The sequence below is a fragment of the Nothobranchius furzeri genome, chromosome 16, assembly GCF_043380555.1.
Source record: "Nothobranchius furzeri strain GRZ-AD chromosome 16, NfurGRZ-RIMD1, whole genome shotgun sequence".
Taxonomy (NCBI): Eukaryota; Metazoa; Chordata; class Actinopteri; order Cyprinodontiformes; family Nothobranchiidae; genus Nothobranchius; species Nothobranchius furzeri.
Window position 1 is genome coordinate 51,667,835 of NC_091756.1, and position 20,498 is coordinate 51,688,332.

The 20,498-nt window shown below is 43.2% G+C and overlaps 1 protein-coding gene across 1 annotated transcript in view; it reads right to left on the reverse strand.

Moving 5' to 3' along the window:
* The window catches only part of stxbp4 (syntaxin binding protein 4), a 56,710-nt gene that overhangs the window by 21,974 nt on the left and 14,238 nt on the right, over window positions 1-20,498 (reverse strand). Inside the window, exons 2-15 of the mRNA XM_054749439.2 lie at window positions 15,818-15,891; window positions 15,603-15,698; window positions 15,454-15,523; window positions 12,897-12,971; window positions 8,092-8,177; window positions 7,071-7,227; window positions 4,477-4,609; window positions 4,133-4,239; window positions 3,835-4,054; window positions 2,844-2,925; window positions 1,961-2,037; window positions 1,556-1,652; window positions 745-869; window positions 56-145 (exon numbers count right to left, since the gene is read on the reverse strand). Coding sequence (XP_054605414.2) covers window positions 56-145; window positions 745-869; window positions 1,556-1,652; window positions 1,961-2,037; window positions 2,844-2,925; window positions 3,835-4,054; window positions 4,133-4,239; window positions 4,477-4,609; window positions 7,071-7,227; window positions 8,092-8,177; window positions 12,897-12,971; window positions 15,454-15,523; window positions 15,603-15,698; window positions 15,818-15,891 — 1,489 coding nt within the window. The remainder of the gene's footprint in view (window positions 1-55; window positions 146-744; window positions 870-1,555; window positions 1,653-1,960; window positions 2,038-2,843; window positions 2,926-3,834; window positions 4,055-4,132; window positions 4,240-4,476; window positions 4,610-7,070; window positions 7,228-8,091; window positions 8,178-12,896; window positions 12,972-15,453; window positions 15,524-15,602; window positions 15,699-15,817; window positions 15,892-20,498) is intronic.

Sequence of the window (20,498 nt, forward strand, 5' to 3'; positions counted from 1 at the left end):
TAAGCCTCTAACCGGTCCGGTTTCATCCTCCAGCAGAAGGTGAAGGTGATATTACCTGCAGCCTCTTGATTTCCCTCAGAGCTTCGATGTGCTCCTTCCTTAGACGCTCCATCTCCTCCAAGTCATCAGAGTCTGATAGTAACGGCTGTGCAGAAACACACATGGAGAAATAACCTGACTCTTTCAGGATATTTTGTTTCTTTCACAGAAAACGCTGACAACTTGAGATGATCACAAAAATATTCGTGCACTCAAATCCTGTAATTTCTAACAGACAGGTGTTTCTATATTGTTCAGTCACCGGCGGCTGCACATTATTCCTAATGAGTGGCCCTGAGTTCATGCTAGAGAGTCAATCAATTCTGATGGCTTCACAACCCTGTGAAGTTAAAAATCTTTACATCTTGTTGATTGGATGGTTCCTCCCATCAGAGCATCAACAGATCAGTGAATGGTGTCAATAAGCTTCCATCACGCTGCTCTGAAAACACAGTTAGTTCTGATTAAAGTAGTACATGTGATGCATGATTTCTGCAAACAGAAACCTCCTCAAGAGAGGCACCAGGAGGTGTCAGAAACACAGGAGAAGAGGGTTCTGCTCAGAGTCTAAACCCAGTCTGAGCCTACTACTGCAGCTTACTCTGCTACTTTGCGCATGTGTCTTTGGTTTGTACTTTGACATCCCACGCTGGGTCTGCAGCTGAGTGTCTTTATGAAATTTCGATGTCGGTAGTGTTCTGGTACCGGTGGGTTGGTGGGAGACTCCAGCAGGCTGCAGAGGTCGTCACAGGTGAAGCTGGACCCTGATTGGGTGCCGAACAGCTCGTCCAGCTGAGGTTTGAAAAGCTCCCGGATCAGGCTCTCAAAGTCTGGAAGCAAGACAAACACACACACGCACGTGCACACGCACATGCACACACACACACACACACACACGCACACGTAAATGTAAGGGTGTTTGTTGGAAAGGATTCTGCATGTTTTCTGTTCACAAACGATGATCTGATCTATCAGACAGACTTGTCTGTGCTTGACATTTTTCACGCTGCTCGTTAGATTGGTTTAACCTGCAACCCTTTCATGTTATCTATCATTTAAATATTGCTTCCAGACTTTGAGAGCAACCAGTCTGACTTTTGAGCAGAACTAATTTATCAAATTGATTCAAATCTCAGTTAAAAATTAATAATATGACACATTTCAAGTAAAATACAGAATCAGCTCAAGGAAACAATCTGGATCCAATAACAGAAACCCAGAAACTCCAAGGTTCCAGAACAGTCAGTGTGTGTGTGTGTGTGTGTGTGTGTGTGTGTGTGTGTGTGTGTGTGTGTGTGTGTGTGTGTGTGTGTGTGTGTGTGTGTGTGTGTGTGTGTGTGTGTGTGTGTGTGTGTGTGTGTGTGTGTGTGCAAGTGTGCATGGGTGTGAGTGTGTGTGTGTGTGTGTGTGTGTGTGTGTGTGTGTGTGTGTGTGTGTGTGTGTGTGTGTGTGTGTGTGTGTGTGTGTGTGTGTGTGTGCAAGTGTGCATGGGTGTGTGTGTGTGTTTTTGTCATACCTGCGAAGGCCACGGTCCCAGTTGCATCCGCTAGTAGTCTGGACCTGAGCAACTGTCGCTGTGTGTCCGTGGGCTTCAAACCAATCAGGTCCAGGGCCTGGACACACACGGACACACACACACACACACACAAACACACACACACACACACACACACACACACACACACACACACACACGGGTCAATACATACTGGGGGCAAAACCATGAACAACTGACACATGCAGACTCTGATCATGATTTGAGGACTGTTTGGTTCCCATGTCTATTTATGTGCAGTCATTTCACTAAAGAACAAAATCAATTTTATTTTATTTTTCTTTGATGTTCATTGCCATTGGTCGCAAACTGTCTTTTTGCTCTCTGTGGAACAACTGACAGACCCAGTTTCAGAGAAATAAGGACCTGCTCGAGCCTCTCCATCTTGAACCGACAGCCGGCACTGAGGGAACATTTCCTCTGAGGTGGCTGAGGACTCGGATCTGAAAACACACCAAAAAAAAAGTTTCATCAATATTTTATCTATTATTATCTGTTCAGATCTCAGCATGAACTCAAAGAATAATTCAAACTGAAGCAAAATGTCAGTAATAGTATAAAAACCAGCAGCTTGTTTCATCTTTTAGCTCACAAAGAGATCAGTCACAGCTTGCCAGAGAAAAAAATAGCAATACCATTACCTTTGTAACTGGAGAGAATAACCTCCCATAAAACCCCATCCCATGTCTCAGTCCCGAAATATGACGTCAAACTCAAGCACCTGCAATAATCTGACATATGGAGGAAGACCTCAGGACTCCTCGCACACAGAGACGTGATGAAGCTTCACACCCAAGCAGCCAATGGGGCAACAGACCTCCCACCGACATCACTTCCTCCTCACCATCTGCTGGGCTTTGATAGTAAACTCAGACTGGATCTTGGGTTTGTAACCAGTCACGATGTTCAGATAGAAAACACACAGATCATCTCTCAGGGAACAAAACATCGTGTTTCTGCTTCTAATGAAGCAAGTGGGTTGCCAGTTCAAACCCAGGCTCCGTCTGATTTAGTAGTTGTGTCTTAAGTAGTTGTGACATTTCACCCGCTTTGCCCGCTGCTGGTGGTCGGAGAGACAGGTGGCTGCTGTTAACGGCGGCCTCGCCTCCATCAGCATGCCCCAGGGCAGCTGTGGCTGTGCCCGCAGAACACCAACCAAATCTTCTACGCTGTGCTCACCCTACTGACTTTTCTGCTTGAGTTCAGGTGAAACAAGTTCTACTTCACTGGTTTAAACTTCATCTCTCACCTGGGTTTGTGTCAGAGCTGCTGTCACTCGCGGGTGGAGATGAAACACACGTAGGTTCTGTTCTGGCTTGAGACACTCGCACCTGCAGGTATGAACAAAAAAACCTTCTGGATGACAGTCATGTGGTCTGGACCAGAGCTCAAGAGAAGGTAAATGAACTGCAACATTCTGGATTCGTTTTTCTGCTTTTACTTTAACCCTTTGATGCATGAGTTATGAAATCTTCAACTATGATTTTTTTAAACAATTTTTTTCATTCATCTTTAGGTGTGAATGAAACAAATTTCAACAAATATCTTTTGTAATGTTTTGTTAATTTACAAATAATTTATTACATGTCCGCCTCAGTGGACAGCGTGCATTCTGAACATGAAATATGTTGGCTTGACTCACTGAAGTCCAAATGGAGGGGCTCAAATGCAATAAAGTCTTCAACACCTGTGCTTAATAGCAAAAATAAATAAATAACAATTTTGAATACCTGTCCACTGTAGTGACCATTATGCATCAAAGGGTTAAAAAATGTCAAGGATGTATAAATCAGCTATTCTTTTTTTTGTTTTGTTTTACAAATTAAATACTGACCGTTAATCTCTCTAAATGTACCCCAACACCTTGATCAAAGGACCACATGGTGATTCTTTGTTCAGGACTCTGCAGCTTAAATAATTTTTGACTCTCTTTTGTACGTTTGCTCTGTGTGTAACTTTATAATCTATTACTTTGTTTTTTTTTACACAGCCTGTGGATTATTTTTGACGCAGTTTCAGAGTCGATATAAAAGCTGAACCGTCAATAAAATATTGTGTTACACGTAAAGGTTTTCATTAGAAATATTCCCTGCTAATTTTCCTAGTCCTCTGACTTGTGTGTGAGCCACACTTGTGCATCATAAAACCATTGAATCAGTGTTTTAAGAAGCTGTTTCTGTAAATAAGCTGAAACGAGAGCCGGTTTGCAGCAGCTCGTGCGTATTTGTCTCCTCTCAGACCTGGGTGATGTTGACTGGGGGCAGCGTCTCACAGGTTGGGTTTCGGCTTGATGTGATCTTGGTGACAACACTTGGCTGTGGAGCCATGGGGCCTGGGCCAGTGGCCCTCGACTGGGGCCCACCTCCACCCCCCTGCAGGCAGACAGGGCTGTGTGAGCCGCTACTGGAGCTGGAAGACGATCTCCTTCTGATGAAGGCAATTTCCACGGTAGGGTCAGGTCTGAAATACAAGGTCAGGATGAATTCAAACTCTTCCCCATTGGTTGGTGAATAACTTCCTGCTCCAAGTGAGTTGGACCTGAGCTTGGTGCGAGTCAGGATGCTCCTGGCCTCCTCATATGTCACACCAATCAGAGACTCTTTGTTGATGGACACCAACTGGTCTCCCACCTGCAGGCGGCCATCCTGAAACAGAACAAATCCAGCAGTCAGGTTCTGCTGTGTACCAGGTCTCCTGACCCAAAGTCTAATTGGAAAAATCATCTCCAAAATTTTACTACTGAAGATGTTTTCAGACTTTAAGTTGGAGGAGATTTCACATGAAAACAAAAATGCACAGCAGATGATCTTCAACAAACTTAAAGATGAGTCTGGAAAACAAATACCATCCTCAAATGTGTGCTGAACATGGCAGAAGCTGACCTTCTGGCAGTCTCCTCCAGAAACAATTTCCTGAATGAACACCATTGGTCCTTCGGCTCGATTGGCTCCTCCCTTAACGACCAGCCCCAAGCCGGTTCCCTTGGCCACACATATCAACTGAATGACACTGTCACTGAGGAAAAGGAGAAGAGACGAGAGGATGACTTAGTCAGCAGCAGCATGAAATAATCTCTAACCCTCCTTCTCTTGCTCTGCATTTAAAAGAGCTGAAGTAGCGTTTCACTATTTATAGGTTTTGCTGGTGTTTCCATGAAGCAGGTTCACAGTTTAACGTTTGTGTAACCGAGAGAAAAACATTCTGTAGCAGCTGCATTAAACAGGATGAAAAATGGAGAGAATCTCAGTTAGGGATAACCTCAGGTGATTTCATTTTATAAAGGCTGACGACAGGAAAATACCAGCCTTATCTAAACACACTCTTGGAATTCTCTTGATGAGCTCCAAGAGGTAGTCCTTTAAGACTGGTGGAAACCCCTTTTCAGGGGACTACCTCTTGAACCTCATCAAGAGAATGCCAAGAGTGTGTAAAGCAGTAATCAGAGCAAAGGGTGGCTATTTTGAAGAAAATAGAATAAAAAACATGATTTCTGTTATTTCACCTTTTTTGGTTAAGTACATAACTCCACATGTGTTCATTCATAGTTTTGATGCCTTCAGTGAGAATCTCCCAATGTTAATGGTCATGAAAATAAAGACAACACATTGAATGAGAAGGTGTGTCCAAACTTTTGGCCTGTACTGTATATATATATATATATATATATATATATATATATATATATATATATATATATATATATATATATATATATATATATATATATATATATATATATATATACACACACACACACACACACACACACACAGCGTCTCCCCTAGACTATGACCCCCCCCCCCCCCACCCCCCCACCCCCCACCCCCTCACCCACCCCCCCACCCCCCCGAACTTCACTTACTGTGGGTGCAATGGGGTGGTGTGGTGGCATCAGCTGGCATAGGCCAGACGAAGGCCGCACTGCCCGCTCACCAAAGCCATGGAATACACCTCATCAACACACACTAACGCTATATTGGAGCAGGCGGAGGGAGACTAGGGGTCTTTGCACACCTCTATTGTTGCTTGGCTTCCTGGGGCTGGAGGCTAGGAGGGAGATCTGGCCATCTGGTTGGAGTCTGGGGTGGTGGGTTGCTGTGCTAAGCGTTGGGCGGGGGAACCTGCTCATCAGCACCCCAGCAGAAAGGGTCAAACTCTGGGAACCGGCAATGGTTGTACCCCATGTGCAGCAGTACCGGGACCAGAGTGAATAGGGTGTGTATGGAGAGCATGAGTGGGTGTCCAGCGTGCATTTTTGTAAGTCTTTGGTTGTATGTGTATGTGTGAGCATGAGGAAGGGAGTGTGTGACTTGACTGTGTTTGTGTATGACTATATATGTCAGGTGGGGCCTTTGACTCCTCCCTTCTCCTGGGACTTCTTTTGATGATATAGATCTTCGTCTTCCCCCTCCCTGCCACACCTGGTGTGGAGTGCGGTGCCTTGGTCTGCCTGAATGTTCGTGGTTCCCGGGCATGGACGTCATTTTCGCTTTAGAAGTGGGGGGGACACGGGGGTGGGGGGGTATCTTTACAGTATGCTCTAATGGGAAACAGGCTTCAACACAAACGGTTGTTTTCCGCTTGGTCCTAGAGCTCAACCAGTGTCAATTTAATATAAAGTAATATTGTTTTTGGATGGTAAAAAGTGCAGGGGTCAAAACTTGACTTGGAAAAAGTGGGGGGGACATGTCACCCCCCCCCCCCCCCAATTATGTCCATGCTCCCGGGTCAGGGGGTTTAAGATTTTTGGCGTCTGCCTGATCAATCCCGGTGGCTGCCTGGTGGGGTCTGGGTCCCTGGGCTCTGCTGGGTCCCCGGCGGGGGTGGTCGCCCCTGGGTCCCGGGTCGCTGGGTCCTGGGCTCGGCCGGCTAGGGGGTGGGAGGCTGCGGGCGGGCCTGTGGGCTTGCCACTTATATCTCCCGGGATTCTGCCGGCTGCTGGTTGTGGCCCCCTGGGGCAATCCTCTGCACCTCTTGAGGGGGGCGGGGGCCTTTCTGGTTGCAGTCTCCTTGGGGTTCCTGTATTCTGGGGCAGCACCTGGATCTCTGGGACTTGGAGCTCCCTCCATCTCATATGCATCTTTGGGGGGCAGATATGTGGCCCCTCACACTCTCTACTGGATGCTCCCATAGAGAAACCTTACATATACAAGCGCGTGTACGCACACAGGTACTCACATGGTGCTCTCATAAGTATGGCTTTGGGCACGTTCAACACAGGTCTTAAGGCTATGGTGGGCACTAAATGCACTGTGATTAATTATCGTGTGATTGTTCAGTTAAACAATGTTGATTGTTCAAGTTGACGCAGTGATAGCTTGCTCTTGTTGTATTGTTGTGTGTCCCATTTTTTTTATTTTTATTTATTTATTTTTCTCTTTTTTCTCTTTTTGATCACTTTTTATATTAGGTTTATTCTGGGTGTGCAGCACAGACAACCCCATCAGTCTTCTCAAACCCTCTGCAGCTGTTGTACCTGAAGGCGTGCACTGATGTGTGCATGCTGTAGGCGGGGTTGCTAGTGTAGTGCGGCGTGTGGGGGTAGGCAGTGACACCTCCCTCTTTGGGACTGAGGAGTTGGGGGCTCTCTGATCGGGAGGAAGAGGAGGAGGATGCCGTGTCCATCAGTTTCCCTGAGCAGAAACAAGAGAAAGTAGTCAGCAGGGAGAGGGAAATATGAAGGGGGTTAAAGGAGCTAGAGAAACTGGAACAAAAGATCCACCTCTTTATATAAATATGTAGAATATCTTTCACCATCAAAAGACATTTTTATGGCAGAACTTTTAAAAAGGAACATTCATTAAATTAAAGAACAACATTTATTTACTTATAAAGGACAGACTTTTAAAAACTATTTTAATTCGTTTTTATTGTCAATCATTTTAAAAAGGTTCAGAAATATTCAGACACTGATTTCTGACTCAACATAAACATTTTTTGAAAGCTGTGCATTTAACTGCAAATCTGACCTCGTCGTTCAGAACTATAACAGCAAGTTACCAGCCAGACGGTAAAAAACACTTCCTCTATGCTGGAGGCATATTACCGTAGTGCGTGTAGTAAGTGCTTCCTACCATAAAACACCCAAGAATGCTAGCACCAGATATGAAAACGTATTTATCTACTTATCAACTTGTTTAGCTTGTCGTCTAAAACCTTCTGGTGCTGATCCATAACTGGCAACAGCCACGAAAGCTTAAGAATCAGGAGTGAGAGAGTGATTGCAGTAACCAAACCTGACCACAGGGTGTCATCTTACTCTATACAGACTTCACCTTTAAAGTCGTCACGTCAATATTTTGTGAAACAATTAAAAAGCTTTTAAAAAGAAATGCTCAAAATGTCAAACCACATTCCAAGAGAAGTTTTCTCACATTTGTGATACAGCATTGTGAAGAGAAACGTTTTCTTTCGTTTGGTGAAAGTTGCGAAAAACCTTCCATCTGTTTTTTCTTTAGAGAGTTTTGATGTGCGATGTTTATGTTAGTGTGTTTTACCCATCGACAGCTGCGTCGGAGAGATTCGTCCTGAAGCCGTGATGTTGTTGGAGCCGTACTTTTCCATCAGCTCTGCAAACTCCCTCCTGCAGCACTCAAGAACACATCATTAGATCATTTCTGGTTTCCCCCTCATTGTTGACACCAGTGATGAGACTGCTGTAGTTCCCGCATCTCAGACAGTTAAATGACTTGTTCTGATTTAAACTATTCAAATTTGACTCAAAAATCTACAGTTTTATCTTTTCACTGTTTTTTCTTGCACCTGAAAAGCAAATTGATGAAATGTGCTTGATAAATAAACCTGCACACATTGATTATTTCACTTTTACATCTATTATTTTCTAATGTGTCTTTTGATTTCACATTAAAATGTGATTATTTTAAATCCTAGAATAGGATTTTGAAGAAAAATATAAGATTTTTATGAAAAGCAGTGGGAACTTTTGAATATTTAAAATAAAGACTCTGTTTTTTTGTTCTTTGTAAGTTTGCTTGAGGGTAAACTGGTCTGGAAAAATTAAGAAAGCAAAACTGCAGCTCATCTGAGGATTTGTTTCAGTGCCGTTAAGAGCTTTTTGAAGCCGATCTGTGAGGGTTTGTCTCCCTCACATGGAGGTCAGCTTTCCTCACACCATCAACCACCAGTCTGATCAGAAGCTAATCCAGTTCGTTCAGAATGCCTCTTATACCGAATCTGCACTAAGGCAGATGGAAAACACTACAGGTCATGCACCAATTCCTCTCAAATCTTAGAGATTGTCATGGATGAGACCAACATCTGCATCAACATCTCTGAGCTTAGACTGAGAGAGCATCTAAAGGCTCAGGAACCCTTTGCAGGTGTTCTGGAAGAATTAGCTGATTAGAGTATGACACTAGAGATTTTGAATATGTGCTACAATCTAGATTTCACAATTCGATTAAGATGATTGTGTCAATGATTCTGTTTGTTTGCATCACAATTATTTCTAATGGATTTGTTTTCATCGATTGAAAGAAGCCAGATATTTGCTTTTTTTAATAGAAAACATGTCAGACACAACATTCCATCTCCCAAAAGCTCTTCAATCACAACAGTCCTTAAGAAAATGTAAAAGTGCAAAACATTTTAAATATTTAAAGAAATTTAACAAAGAAAAATCAGTTTCCTCATTCAACATCTCAGGATGTGGGAAAAGCATACTCTACAGATGCCAACAAAATCTTAAAAAATACTGAAAACCTAGAACATGTCCAATTCATGTGTTTAATTTAGCATATAAAATCCATAATAGAATAGAATAGAATAGAATAGAATAGAATAGAATAGAATAGATCCCACAGTGAGGAAGGTCACTTGCTACAGCAGCACCACTTGGAGAATAACTTGAAGAAAATAATAAAAGTACATGTATACACATTGTGTTGGTGAGAGCTGCCTTCACCCCAACAGATCACAGCAGAGTGGATAACAGGGCCAACAACAGAGTGATAAAAGGATTTTAGCAGATGGAAATTAGGGCCTTACATGGACAAGCATCTTCATACATTGGTGATCTTCTCAGTCCCTACACCCCCAGCAGGTCCTGGAGGTCCAGTGACCAAAGCCTACTGGTTGTGCCGCACCAGGCTAAAGACCAAAGGTGACAGATCATTTGCTGCTGTGGCCCCCACACTCTGGAACGCTCTCCCCCTGAGCATGAGATCAGTGGACTCAGTGGTCTCCTTGAAGCAGCTGAAACTCGCCTGTTCAGGCTGGCTTTGGTGTGACCTTCATCACCACCCTATCCTTATTCTGCTCTTTCTACCTATTCCATCTTTCCCGGGATCCACAGATTTCAATTGATGAAAGGAGGTTCATGTTTGTGTTTGTGGAGATACAACATCAACCTCGCAGAGCAAATGGAGTCAGTTTTAGAGTCCTGTTGCTGTTAGCCAATCAGAGGTGACATGTGTAATTATCAGGAAATAACACTCCAAATTCTGCCATCTGAAGCTACTTTCTCCTTCATCTGACTTGTTCTTAGTAAAAGAATAAGGAAGTTCACACACACACACACACACACACACACACACACACACACACACACACACACACACACTCATAAGGGATTAATTCATACAAGAGACCACTGCAAATGTATTATAGGAGAGAACCGCAGAAGAAAAATGCTGCTTAAATAGCTTTTTATGAGAGGGATTTTATAGAAAAAACTTTATAAATATGTGTTGTATTTATAACTATTATGATGTAAATTAAAAATCATAAAATATAATGACTGTTTTTATCTTTGCGGAGCACAGTGGACAAAACTCTTTCATAGCAGCTTCTTCACGAATCTTTGACCGTAGAGGAAGAAGCAGAGCGGGAACAGTGCTCCATGTTAAAGTCACTTAACTGCATATTTAAGGCTAAAAGTGCCCGCAAACCTCCTTTAGTTTCAGTTAGCTCAAGTTTTGGTACCCAACAGTCCCACCAACACATCATATGTGACCAAGCTGCGTTATGTTAAATGCACAGGATTCTCCCCCATCAACCAGCAAAATAAAGCACAGAAATGTTACTCATTGCTAAAAATGAAGAAGAGACTTCTTGAGTGATCTCTTAGTGCAATTAACACCACAACTTGCCATCTTTGTCCAATAATTCCATGAATAGTATCCAAACACAGACACAAGTTCAGAGAATCAAAATGGCCGAACATCTATTATTGTCAGGCTGAGGCCTTCCCTGGAGCTAGCTGCTAGTGCTAGCTCTGACTCTCATGCTACTTGTCAATCAGTTATTCAGTTGAATTCAAGCATTGATTTCATCTATAAGGGTGAGTTGCAAAAACATCCACTCCCCTCAGAATTGTCATGCCCTAGCCATTGAAAAATCTCGTCATTATGATTTCGATGGATTTCATTTAGGAAACCAAATAAGAATTGCCTAAAATCCCAAAAAGTTCCAGGCCCTGTTCAGAGTGATAAAATGTTATTCTAATGGTTAACTTAACATTTTTAACCTGAAACAGACTTTCTCTGAAGCAGTGAGGACTCGGAGCCAAATCCCCACTGCGTGATTGCATGTCTGCGTCCTCACCTGCTGTTCCAGCTGCAGATAATCACCGTAATTTGGTTTAAAGTGTGAAACAAATTGCTGCAACAATGGAGGTCGAGCGCTGATGCTTCCACGCCACACTTTTGTAATAATAAGGGTGGAAATGAAAAGACGAAGGTGAGTCGACCTTCAGTCACAACACATCACTTCCCATCAGCTGCTCTAAGCTACTGAACTGTTTTTATTCAGCTCCATCTGTTCGTCTGCGGAGCGTGACCCCTCTGAGGACAAACCTAAACAGCACACAGTCCTGTTTCATTCCAAAGTGCTGCTGCTGGTTTGGAATCAATAAGAAAGATTATCCAGCTTTGTTTTTACAGCTGAACGCGTTGCAGATATTTAAACCGCCATCAAAACTCATCGCAGGAACAACTATTTAACCCTCCAGAGCACGATATATGATATGCAGATTTCTGGTGAGTGCAAGAGAAGCCCGTCAGCCAGCTGAGCGTCCTGCCCGTTGGCGTTTCTGCTGATTTCAGCGTCACTCAGCAGAAACCCTGTGGACAGCCAGCACGGCGTCCTTATTGTGTCAGGCTGTGTTTGGCTTGATGCTGCAGCCTGACACTGAGGAGCATGAGGGCCAGCAGAGGGTCAGGTCAGTCCACCCCCCCAGACTTAACACCAGGGATGTTTCTCTGGCAGAAGCAGGAGCTGTCCGTGCGGTGAAACATCAGCTGGTTCAAGTAAACATCCCACCAGGAAGAACAGCAGATTCTGTCCTAAACACTCTGAGGTTCAGGCCAAGAGGAAGCTGAAACAAGGCTTCTTTCTCATCCGATGAAACATCAGAGAAAAGTGTCAAATCTTGCAAACGTTCCTGCTTAGAGTTGAAACCCACATTTAACCCATGAAGCCAAATTCATGAAGTTAGGTAAGATGGTTTCTAAAACACCTCAGCAAACAGAGTTAAGCCTATCAGCTGTGGGAGGCAAACATTATAAACTCAAACCCAAACAAACCTGCACAGCTGGTCTTCAAATGCGCCAGCCAGCACACGGCCGCAGGCCAGCTTGCCGTTTTATTTAGGAGATATCCAAACATTTACAGGCCGTTCAAAAATTAAGAGAAATAAGAACCTAGAGAGTATCCAGTCACCAAACACAGTGGGTTTCCACCAACCACCAAATTCAGAAACTGACCGTCATCCAGTTTCTTCATTTCAATAAAGCAACCATCACAGTTGTATGTTGATAGATTCAAATAATCTAAAACGATATTTCTTTTTCAGATTTAAAGGTTACAGATCATGCTATTTTGTGAGTTTTACATCAGTCTGTTTTCATGACTTTCCAAATGAAATTCAAAATTTGCAGCTGAAACAGGAAAATACATGCATGCAGCCAAAAACAGGTTTGGGGGTATTTCTCATGAGGAAACATTATTACATGCTGAAAAGCTCGAAAAATTGGATTTTCCATGATATGGCCCTTTAAATTTATTCATAAGGTCTGATTAGATTCTTCTCAGTGAGAAAAAGATGGTAGATACAAATTTTAGGCCTAAGTTCTCCTCTAACCCTTTAATGTCAGCTCTTCTTCACCATGTTTACTCAAAAAAGTTTAAAAGTCTGAATTTTTATGTCAAATTTACCTCATACTGTTATAATAGTTGAGAATGGATTAAATAAACAGTAGGAGGACGAGAGAAGTCACACTCCTACAGCCACCCGAGCTGCATAAGATCAAATGAATATTCCCCAGAGAAGGAGACTGTTTACCTGGATTCATTGTCTCTGGCAATCAACAGAGACATGTGATTAGAGATTGACGCCGTTCTCAGAATCTCCACCGCCCTGAAAGAAAACCCAGCAAAATGTGCCGTCATGAAGAGACACTGCACAAAGGAAAAGACCTGCTAAACACAAAATGTGCCGTCTAAAAACACGACTTCTTTGGGCCTGTCATTAACCAAATAAATACAAATCTAAATTTACTTCTGGCAGAGTAGATTCTCAGAGGGTTTTAGGATCCGAAGGTAAAGTCAGAGTAGAGAAAACAGGTAAAAATGTTCCTACTTAGGTAAAAAAAAAAAAGTGTTAAAAGCATCCAGAAAGTTGAGTCCTGTTCAAATGCTGCTGATGAGAGTGGGGTTAGGGTTAGGTAGAAGAGCCTGCAGCTCCTTACCACCGGGCATGGACTGACCTTCTGGCGGGCAATGCCCGGTGGGCCGTCGTGCTTTTTTGGGCCAGTGTACTGAGGAAAAATAAATTTAAAATATATCTTTAAAAAAATACATTGTAAATATTATGCAACGACCCACTGGGTGTTTTTAACAGGACATTGGGCTAATCGAATGAGACTCTCTCTCAGCCATCCTCGACCCGGCCCTCCCTCCTCATCTCATCTCCGATCAAACTTGGGCAGAGCGTGTTTTGAGAGCACGCAAGTAAAAAATGGACAAACCAAAAAAGCGTAAGGGGGGGGAGCAGAAAAGCAGCGAGAGAAAAGGAAAAAAACTCCTCCAAGCGGATTCAGAACACTGTGCCAAGCTAACAGATATTTTTGCCATTGCATCTACAAGTTGGTGCGGGGCAGCAGTTGCACCTGGCCCAAAGGAAGGAGGAGGAAGATTAGATATTCAGGGAGACTCGTCAGAGGAGAAGCAGAAGGATGAGAGACACGAGTCTCAGCAAGGACACAGGAAGAAGTGGTCAGAAAAGCTTCAGTCAGTCCGATCCTGGTAAGATGTACCATAAATGTTCATGACGAGGGACTTTCATGAAGATAGGTGGGGGTATGTGTGTGTGTGTGCGCGCGTAGGAGCGTGTGTGTGTGTGTAGGGCGGGAGACAGGTGGTCTGCACATAAGCTAGCATGCAGAAACAATAACAGAAACGATAATAATAAATTACAACCAGAAATTGTTAAATGTTATTAATACTGGGAAATTTGAAAGCTAAAAGTGTCCAAATGCTCAACCCAATTGTTTTCTTCAAACGGATTTAAAATATGAATAATAGCCGTAGAATATGGAGTTATCTGTGATTTCTGTAAAACTGTGTGTGTGTGTGTGTGTGTGTGTGTGTGTGTGTGTGTGCGTGCGTGCGTGCGTGTGTGTGTGTGTGTGTGTGCACGCGCGCATTAGTGATGTGAGTCATCGAGTGCTCAATCTGGAGCCTGATGGGAACCTTTAATGATGTGAACAACCACACAGAAAATCAGCTCTTAGCAACAAAAAATAATTATTTTTGTCATTAAGAAATGCAGAATCCTAATTTATCTGCCACATTTTCTCATCAGCAGATAAACTAGTGACAGCTGAATGCAAGTGAGTATAAAATCACCCAAAAACCATGAGAGACAGAAGAAGCACTCTGCTGGAGACACAGTTGAGCTCTGTGGACAAGAGTTTCTCTCTTCAGTGACCACTGGTGTCTCAGCTGCTTTTGGGACAACTGGACATCTGGCTCCACAAACTCATGGTGAATCAGGATGTTCTAGTCTATGGTATCAGCCCAGACCCACAGATGACGGTCCCACTGAGTCAGAAGAGGAAGTCAGAACTTGGAGCGATTCTTTTATTCAGGAGCTCCAGGATTTGTTCTGTTTTCTAAGTAGGATGTTAGATGTCCATTATGAAGTGTGATGGACCTATCTGCAGTCCAGACCTGTCTGCTGATGACCATATTTGCAGGATCATGAGGAAAAGCATCAGACCACAAAAGATTGAGCTGCAGATGAAGAGAAAATGGTCAAATCTGAGTTTTTTTAAATCAGAGTCCTGCAAGTAGAAGGTATAATCCAGCAGCTCATCAGCACTCAGATCAGAAAAAACTGAAGAAAGACGTGCTTTAGGGCACAGCTGCTTCATTTAACAATGCAGACTAAAGTCTGCAGGACAATATCGGCATGTTTGTTTGAACAGCTGAGTCTGACATCATAACACGACTGATATCAAAAAAACTGTTCAGTTCTTGCAGCTGCAAAGAGTTTTAGACAGTTGACACTATTAAACAGCAAAAACAAAAATAGATTTTAGGAGGTGACCATCAGAATCTTGTGGCTTGTTGGCAGATAGAATATAAAATCCAACTCAGAGGATGGCATTAGGTCTGTAGATGACCGATGGCATGTAGGTCAATCTGTAGGTGAAAACTGACCATTTGTGGACATTACAGAGGCGTACGACTGCAAAACAAAGTTAAACATTAGAAACATTTTGGTTTAATCGGGCTTTTTCTGGTTTATACTTGAACTTTTCTAAAACAGAACAAAAAGCTCATTTTGGCAAATTCTTCTGCTCACACACAGGAGCATCTCGCTGAGATGTACTCACCTCTCATTGGTCACCCCAATCAGACTGACGTTATTGACATCCAGAATCAGGTCACCTGACATAAGCCGACCTGGAACAGACGGACCAGCAGATAAGTGGGGTGATGATAACTCGCCTCAAACAAACAAATTACTCAGAGAGAACATTACCATCTAAAGCAGCCAAGCCGCCCGCGATCACCCGCTTGATAAAGATGCCAAAGTCTTCCCCTGTCAGCTCTCTGTAACCTCCGATCACTTTCACACCTGGGGAGCATAAGGAGGAGTTCCAACTGCTTAGAAAACTGTCCAAACAACAAAGCTGGCACAAACTGAGCAGCAGCGAGTCACAAACAGGTCGTCAAGGTCGCGGGTCATAAGCTCACCGAGTCCTTTCTTGCAGTCGGAGAACTCCAGCCTCTGGACGGCTCGGCTGATGCCGTGAGGGCCCATAATCGTCCTGGAGAGACACGCAAACACAGCAGCTTCAAAAACATGTCTACATCATGCCTCAGGCAAAGTCTCTCTGTCCTCAGAGCTCTGCTGCACAAAATAATCAAATCATCAACGGATTTTGTTATTGCCCCCCTCCCTCCTCCAGCCAGCCACATGCAACCAATAATATCTGTCTCCTCCCAAACGCCACAGCAGCTGAACCACAAGTGACCTGGATGTTAGAAGGCGTCGGCAGACTCAAACAGAGACTCGATATAATCAAAGGAACAAAATCTCCTCCGCTGTCCCTGCACGGAGCGTGTGAGTGACAAGATCCAGATTAAAGCGTCAGAGGGTCTTCAGTAGAGTTTAATGTGATGCTGCTGGCTGCTCGTCCTTTCCTGAGGCTCAGGTGTGTGTGTGCATGCGTGTGTGTGTGTGTGTGTGTGTGTGTGTGTGTGTGTGTGTGTGTGCGCGCGCGTGTGTGTGAGACAGCAGATTTGACCGCATGACTCTGGATCCAGACTTTAGGGCTTTTGATCAGAATTGACACAAACTCAGAATCAGCTCATCAGTTCAGTCGTAAAAAAAAGAGGTTATTCATTCTCTCCAGTAAGTGAAAGTTATAAATAGTTCCAGTTGTACCCTTCGTAGGTAGCTTCCGAAATAACCTACGTTAGGAGAAAAAGAGGTTACATGCTTTAGTGCAGATGATCTAATGCTTAGTCTGTGTGAAGGAAGGGTCAAAAAGTGTTGCTGCCATCTTAACCTTTTGACTAATGTTTATATTTAAAATGTTTTATAATCATTTCACTTATATTATATAATCATTTAACACTATAAAGGTAATAAATAGAGATGGCTCTTACCACCTGTAGAATATCCACCAGAGGGCAGCAGACAGGTACAGGTAGGGATAAAGCAGGTTTAGAACCCACTTCTTCAAATTGGCCTTCCCCTAATTCTAACCCAGAATGCCCCCATTGTTCACTATTTGACATCTTGTTTCATTAAAGCCGGGCGTACACTGTGCGACTTTTTCACTTTTTTGAGCAGATTTTCCACTTGTGCGAGAATCCACAAGATCGGGGTGAGTTTTGTGCTGAGCGTCGTGTAGTATACAGGGGGTTACGAGAGGCAATTAACACCACGTGACCAGCTACCGATCAGCAATCGTGAGCTCGCACGGACCTTTGGAGTGTTTGCTATTTTGCTCGTTCCTCGTGAGGGTTGAAGGGGCGCAGCGAGCAGCTGCAACCCAAAAAGTACTAGAACCGCTCAAGGTGCATGCGCAATCATGCATCAACACCGCTCGCCCACTATTTCCCTAATAACAGATGTTGTTTGTTTTTATTTCTACATGTTTTTTTTTTACACACAGTGACAACAAGGATTGTCAAGAAAGTGTGTTTGTCATGTTCATGTCAAATAAAACTGATCAAAAAATCTAGATTTATTTTCTTTATTTCGTTTTCCTCATCCAAACACCATAAATCCCTGTGTGTCCTCCTGAAGCACTCCCGAAGGACAACAGGCAAGACAAAAAAGTCTGACGTGTTGTGTAACAACTGCTATTTTCAGCATATTTTTTAGGTCCAACGTGTTGCTAGCAGACGTACAGTGTGAGCAGTCAGGTCTCATCCGAGAACTGGGTCTTATAGTGTGAACACATGACTCATGAGGTCTGCCCTGCGAGGAAGTCGTACAGTTTGAGCTGAAGCTGAGTGCTACGAGTGAAAAAGTCGCACAGTGTCCGTCCAGCTTTAGTGTTTATTGCCTTTTTGTAAAGCGTCTTCGAGTGACCTAAAAAGTGCTATATAAGTTTGATGTATTATTATTATTATTATTATTATTATTATTATTATTATTATTATTATGAAGGTATGGTCCGCTGCTCTTTTCTTTATACATGCTACCACTTGGAGGAATCATAACTTGGCATAACTTTTGTTTTTATTGTTATGCTGACGATATTCTAATGTATTTACCAATCAGTCCAAATTCTAACATCACAATAACATCCCTGCTGAGTTGCCTCAATGATCTCCAACTGTACTCTCTGATAATTTCCTGTTCTTCAATGAAGAAAAGTCAGAGTGCATAGTTTTTCCCCCTCTCCATACCACCCTGGTATTTACATGCCTAATATTGGTCCTTTGGCCTCCAAGAGCAAGCCACATGTTAGAAACCTTGGTGTCATCTTTGACAGTGAACTGAATTTTGACAAGCAGATGAGCACAGTGGTTAAAGCAAGTTTTTACCAATTCCAGGCTGTGTCCGGGCTCAAGCCATTTCTAAACAGCTCAGACCTAGAAAAAGTCATTCATCAGTTCACGCCTGGACTATTGCAGTGCTCTATATGTTGGTCTGTCTTAGTCTTCCATTGCTCGCCTTCAGCTAGTCCAGAATTCTGCAGCACGCCTCCTCACGAACACATCTAGATACACTCACATTACCCCCATTCTCTCGGTGCTGCATTGACTCCCTGCAGTGGCGGCTGGCCAGTAGAGGGCGATAGGGCGCCGCCCTCCCAGTTTCCCCTGTGTTTTTAATATTTATTTAAAAAAATAAATAAATAAAATTAACAATAATCACATATTCTAAGTTAATTGTGTGTTTTGTAACAAAAATAAATCATATATATATATATATATATATATATATATATATATATATATATATATATATATATATATATATATATATATTGGTTCTGCCATTCTCTGCTGATCTCTGCCGATCTCTGCCGATCTCTGCCGAGCGGTGGAGGCTGTGTGCTGTTTTTCAATTGCCCAAACAAGACGGGACCAGTTGTCCAATTGCTGACAAGAAAATCAAAGGGTAGGAATGGGAATGTATCCAATCAGCGTCGACGTTGTTTCAGAATGTTTCAGAAGCATGATGGGCGATAGAGCTACCGCCAAGGCTTTCGTTGGTGTTCGGCAAGGGCGTCAGTTTGTTTTCAGAATTGCTGGGGACAATAACCATACACTTGAGTGGGGTTTAAAAATTGCTGGGGACAATAAAGTAGGCTAGCACAGGGGTCGGCGGCTCTGGAGCCGCATGCGGCTCTTCCATCCATCTGATGCGGCTCTCTGTGTTTGTAAAATAATGAATGGATATTTAAATAAAATGCTTTATATTTTACTGCATTAATTTTACATCTGTATGCCAATTCTAAATGTAAAGATTGTCTGCGTAAACCTGAACAGGTCCAACCCGGTCTTACTGTGAGACCGGGTTGACGCGTCACGCTTGTGCGTAATCATAGGCGCTTTATGAGCTGAAGAGGATGTGAGATTCTGGGATTCTCCTCAGACGGCTCCTGGATGTGTCGCCACATTGGAGACAGGACCAAGCACTATTCAGCCAAAGTTTCATTGTCAGGGAACATTTTCTAAGTGACAAGTCTCTCTGAGAGACAGGGTTTGGAAAACACTCGCTTCAGTGGGAGGAACCTTCCACATGCGCGCTGGTTCTCTGGGGTTAATCAAGTTTAATTGTTTCTCTTTGCAACAATCTTCACAAGAAGGCAAAACAGTTAAACGGCAGGTTACAGATATTTCCATTTGACTGTTTATTTTGACAGATGAACTCAAGGATGTTGCTTGGTTTGAAAGAATTACCCCGACACACACTAATGCGCATGGAAGAGCTGACATTTTAATACACACATTGCAGAGGTAACTTGATTCCCATCAGAACATCAGAGCTTTATACTGGACACTGTGTTCAGCGTGGCTCGGAGCGCCCACGGTGGACAGTGAGCTGAAGATCTGGGGTTCGCAGCGCAGCGCAGAACCACGGCCATGCGATAAGATTTCCTCCCACTGAAACAGTCTGGAAACCCGGTCTCTCTGAGGGATGTGTCACTTGGAAAAATGTTCTTTTAATGAAATTATGAAACTTTGGCTGAACAGCGCTTGTTCCCGTCTCTAATATGGAGACGCATGACGCTTAGAGACATTTGATCACGCACAAAGTTTATGTGGAGCAGAAGCGGTCGGGCCACGGCAGGTGAAACGTTCCTAGCCTACATGAAGTGAAACTGTTTAATTGTAACATTAATATGTTACTGGACACGCTGGTCTGGTTGGTTAGACCAGTGTTTGAAGTGGAAAACACACACACACACACACACACACACACACACACACACACACACCAATTAAAATAATGCTGATAGCATGGACTAGAAGCCAGGTGATGGTTTACGTATTTAAATGATGATCAGGCTGATGTAAAATGTAATCTCCATCCACATCCAGACACAATTATCCTCTATTCTTTCTCTATTTGCTCTGCTCTTGTCTGGGCTGATCAGCTGATGGTGCGCGCGCGCCTAACTAGCGGCTGATGCACATTTTACGCATTTGGAGAGGTGGTGCTGGATGCTTTGCGTTTACTGGAAGATGGTCCACTTAACGCACGGGTGTAGACTACACATTAATGACAAATGAATGAAAATTAAATTGGGAGTTTTTACTTCATATTTTATCAATAAAAATGACGGGGGAACACATTTATGACATCTTTTTAAACTAAATTTTCTAGCGCGACCTGCCTGCTTCACTTAAGTCACTGCTTATTAAGGTCCGTCCAAAATTACCGTGGGAAACGGGTAATAATAGC